The sequence below is a fragment of the Corvus brachyrhynchos genome, unplaced genomic scaffold, assembly GCF_000691975.1.
Source record: "Corvus brachyrhynchos isolate BGI_N302 unplaced genomic scaffold, ASM69197v1 scaffold70, whole genome shotgun sequence".
NCBI lineage: Eukaryota > Metazoa > Chordata > Aves > Passeriformes > Corvidae > Corvus > Corvus brachyrhynchos.
The window spans coordinates 3312314-3316159 of NW_008236217.1; the positions used below are offsets into that span (position 1 = coordinate 3312314).

At 43.8% G+C, this 3846-nt stretch overlaps 1 protein-coding gene across 1 annotated transcript in view; it reads right to left on the bottom strand.

Annotated features, from left to right (window-relative positions):
- PGBD5 (piggyBac transposable element derived 5) overlaps window positions 1-3846 on the bottom strand; it is a 38050-nt gene that overhangs the window by 27685 nt on the left and 6519 nt on the right. Inside the window, exon 2 of the mRNA XM_008643299.2 lies at window positions 1721-1855. Within this exon, the coding sequence (XP_008641521.1) occupies window positions 1721-1855 (135 nt within the window). The remainder of the gene's footprint in view (window positions 1-1720; window positions 1856-3846) is intronic.

A 3846-nucleotide genomic window follows, 5' to 3' on the forward strand; every position in this document is an offset into this window, starting at 1 on the left:
AGAAACAAAACCTCTGTTTTAAAACCCTAAATAAACCAAATAACCACTGAAAAAGTGCTTTGGATTCTGCAAGACCACTTGTAAGCATGACACATAAATGAACATAGCATTTCAAGCATATCATAATTGAAGATGCCCATCCTCCCCAGATTAGGTTTTTCCATTTTAGCATGAAGGCATATTCTTTTTCACAGTTCCCTAAAGTCCCTTTCACCCAGTCATTTCAGCACGTTGATAACGACAGCCAAGTCATGGAATGAATATAGAAGGCAGCTGGCAAGATAATCCTGGACGTCATCCGGATGCAAGCGAAGCATGAGTATCTAATTCATTAAGGGAGTGGGAGGATTAGGGTGGTGCTGAGCATCTATTCTGTTTAATTTGACATTCCATTAATTTAGTCTCTCAGTGGACAGGACGGGAGGTGCAACATAATTATAGCTCAGAATCTGAAACCTCTGGTTTGTCTGAAGACTTATTAGTTTTGTGGCAGTTGGCTGGGGGGAGCATGGCAAGAGAGATGAGCAGACTTTGTGCTCTCTGTACCCAATACGCTTCAGTAATAAACTGCGTGTGGGACTGGTGAAGTTCTCCTTGGAGATCAAAGACACTGCCTCTATATAGCAAATGACTTTCTAAGAGCCTTGAGAGCAGAAACTTCCAAGGATGCTTCACAAGGTGAATCTATTTTGTATCAGAGAAAACAGCTGCTTTAAAATTTAGATGGAAGATGTAGGATCCTAAGTTTCTTCTCAGAGTGAAGAGCATTGCTGAAAACACAAACCTCTGTTCCCAGTGAGCCTCTTTTCCTGCACAGCTAGTCAAACAGTCATAATGATTCACCAACTAAATTCTGCTCTGAACAAATGTTCAACTGCAGCAAATCCACAGGCCCTGTTCTGACATGCATTCAGTTTGAGCAAGCAGTGTGCACATCCTACCTCTGAACCACCACTCTGGAACATGCGGGGGACAGCCTTCTCACAGGAGCTCTTGGGAAAAAGAAATATTAGAAAACATCTGCCCCCTCATCTCTAAGTAACAACATAAATGACCAGATTTTTCAAGGGCTCTCAAAATACATCAGCAATTGAGGAAGCTGAGAATTTGAAAAGAAGTTCCCAATGCCTTATGATAATAAAAACAAACCCTTCAACATGTCTCTCACTCCAGCTTACATCTCACCTTGAAGTCACACCAGATTTTATTTCTTTGATAGAGAGGTAGATGTGTGAAAAGATAGGTAATAGGAACCCCCACAAATATATTTCTCACAGAAAAATTGACATCTTGATACCGTATTGATTTAGTCTATTGGACACTGTTGGCTATCACAGTTGCAGTGTCATACTTAGGGAGAGAGAAAAGCTGATTCATAAAAAAATGACATAAGTCACAGTACTCAGACATTCAGATAAACTTAGGATATACAAACAGACAGACCTTTTAACTGCATTTCAATGTAATTAGCTGAGGGCTGGCAGCCAGATGGACATTATCAGAGACAGAAACTCTCAGTTAAATCATACAGCAAACAAAGTATCAGGAACTTGTCATCACTGTCCGTTGGGTCTTGTATCCACAGGAGTCAGAGGCCTCCTGCACGCAGATTGTAGCCCCCGGCAGGGTAATGAAGAGAAGTGACTGTTACCCTTGGTCCTGCAATACATTTAAGGGCCTGCTGGAACTGAATCATGACATTTGAAGAGGTAAAACCCACCTGGCAGATGAAACCAGTGGACGAGCACTGCCGAACCCAAAGACTGAATTTCCTCTTTTTCCTCTTGCGCAGCTCCCTCTCTGTGCAGGTAGCAATGAAAACTGGATCCTCATCAATCAGGGGCTCATGTAGTACCTGCAAGTGGCAAGAAAAGAGGCAGGGAAAGAAATAGAAGAATACAAGATTGCTAAAAAAAAGGTGCTTTAACTTCTTTCAAGGAAATACAACCCTTGCACGGTGCTTGTGTGCATCACTCCAAACAAAGAAGCAAACTCACTTCTGTTTGATGCTACCACCCAACAAAAACCAAAGCCTGGCCAAGCACACTCCCTTATGGATAGCTGCTCTACATGTGGTTTGGAAACATTGCAAGGCACAGCTCTCATTTCTTAGTATCAGCTACAGTTCAGCATCCCTCCAAAACGACGCAGGGGATGGGGCAGGGAGAGTGGATTGTTGGCAGCATCCTTCTCCAAGCTTCATCATAAGCTTCATCTTGTTTGGCAGAATGTCTTCCACCCAAACATCCCCTACAATATGTTGTAAAGTATGTTCCTTGGTTACAGCAAAGGAAAACACATAATAAAGAGAAAGAGAAGTTAAGGGAGAAAAATGCTGCCATTTAAAGAGGTGGTGAAGAGACAGAAAATATTTTTCCTGGCAGCAGCAGCAGCTTCAGGGAAGTCTCTCTTGCCTCAGGAGCTGAAAAATTTGACAAAAGGAGACAAGTATAAAGCACCAGAGGCAGGAATAGAAAAAGGTAAGGCAGACTGGAGCAAGTAACGAAGACCTGTGAAAGTGAAGCAGTTTCTGCATTCTGCATCCAGATGCTGTAAGTGGTTCTTGTAACTGTTTCATTACACTTCTCTCCATTAATTCACCAGCAAAACTGTTAGGTATCACACTGTGGAACTCACCTACAGAAAAGTACTAGCAGATGCCCACAGCTCACAGGCAGCTGTGCATAACATACACATACCTGACTGCATGATGTGTAAGTTGCCTAGCAAGCCACTTGTGAAAGTACAAAGACTTGCTAACTGTTGAAAGGTCACAGCTGATAAATGCTGACCAAATTCAGACATGTACATCTAAATCAGAGCAAGTCACTGCAGGCTCCCCTCCTTGTACACGAGGGGAAAGCAGTCCCAGCAGGCCATAATTCATACCCTTGTAAAGATGTGCAAAATAGTCAGATGGGTTATAATCTAAAGGAGTCTGTTCTTTTCCAGTGACCATCCCTCCAGGAAGCGGGCTCAGATACAGGTATGAAGAGGCTCCCATCCTCAGATGAAGCATTTCCACGCCTGCACGTGTGCTACTTTTGTGCACATCCATGCAGTCAGTGGCAGAAATGAGAACAAAGCTGCACTAAACCTGGGAGCAATGCTCGTAGGAGAGATGTGGTGGGTGAGCAGTTAAGCAGCAGAGATGAACAGCTGCCGGCCTCATGAATACAAGATGTTTGCTGAACATCACTCTGTCAGCCCAAAATAGGCACCCATGCCCTCCCCACACAGTGATGGCTGCACACTGTCATTTATACACACTCCTTAACAACTCATGAAACATTCACAGGACCATCTGAAAGCACTCTTGTGAAATGTTCAAATTATATACCAAAACACAGATGTGAGCAAGGAGAGCTGCACACAAAGATATTTGTTCTTCCAGCTGCAGCTGCCCTGAAGCCAAATCTTCCTCTCTCAAGGTCCACACAGAACACAGCCCTTCCTATCTAAAGACCATCTGGGGCATTTCCCACTTCCGCCTCAGAGGATTCTGACAGTATTTTGCAAATATTAAACGTGCCCTCATTCACTTTTGCCTTTCTGCCTCTCATGTGCAGAGGGAAGGAGCACATCCTTTGGGATAGGGTTGGATACACGGTTAAGAATTTCTCAGCTTCTGGAAAGGCTCTCTTACCTGCCAGATCCCACTGAGTGGTGTGGTTCCACTGTTATAATCTCCCCTGCTGTAGGATGGAGAGCAGCAGAAAGAAAAGACTGTATAAGCATCACCTTAGGACATCTTTTACCCTCTGTCATTAGCTCCTTTCCCTCTGCACCACAGCATCAACTCTCCTCACAGCAGCTCTACTGCGTCCTGTTTACCCTTCACACTCT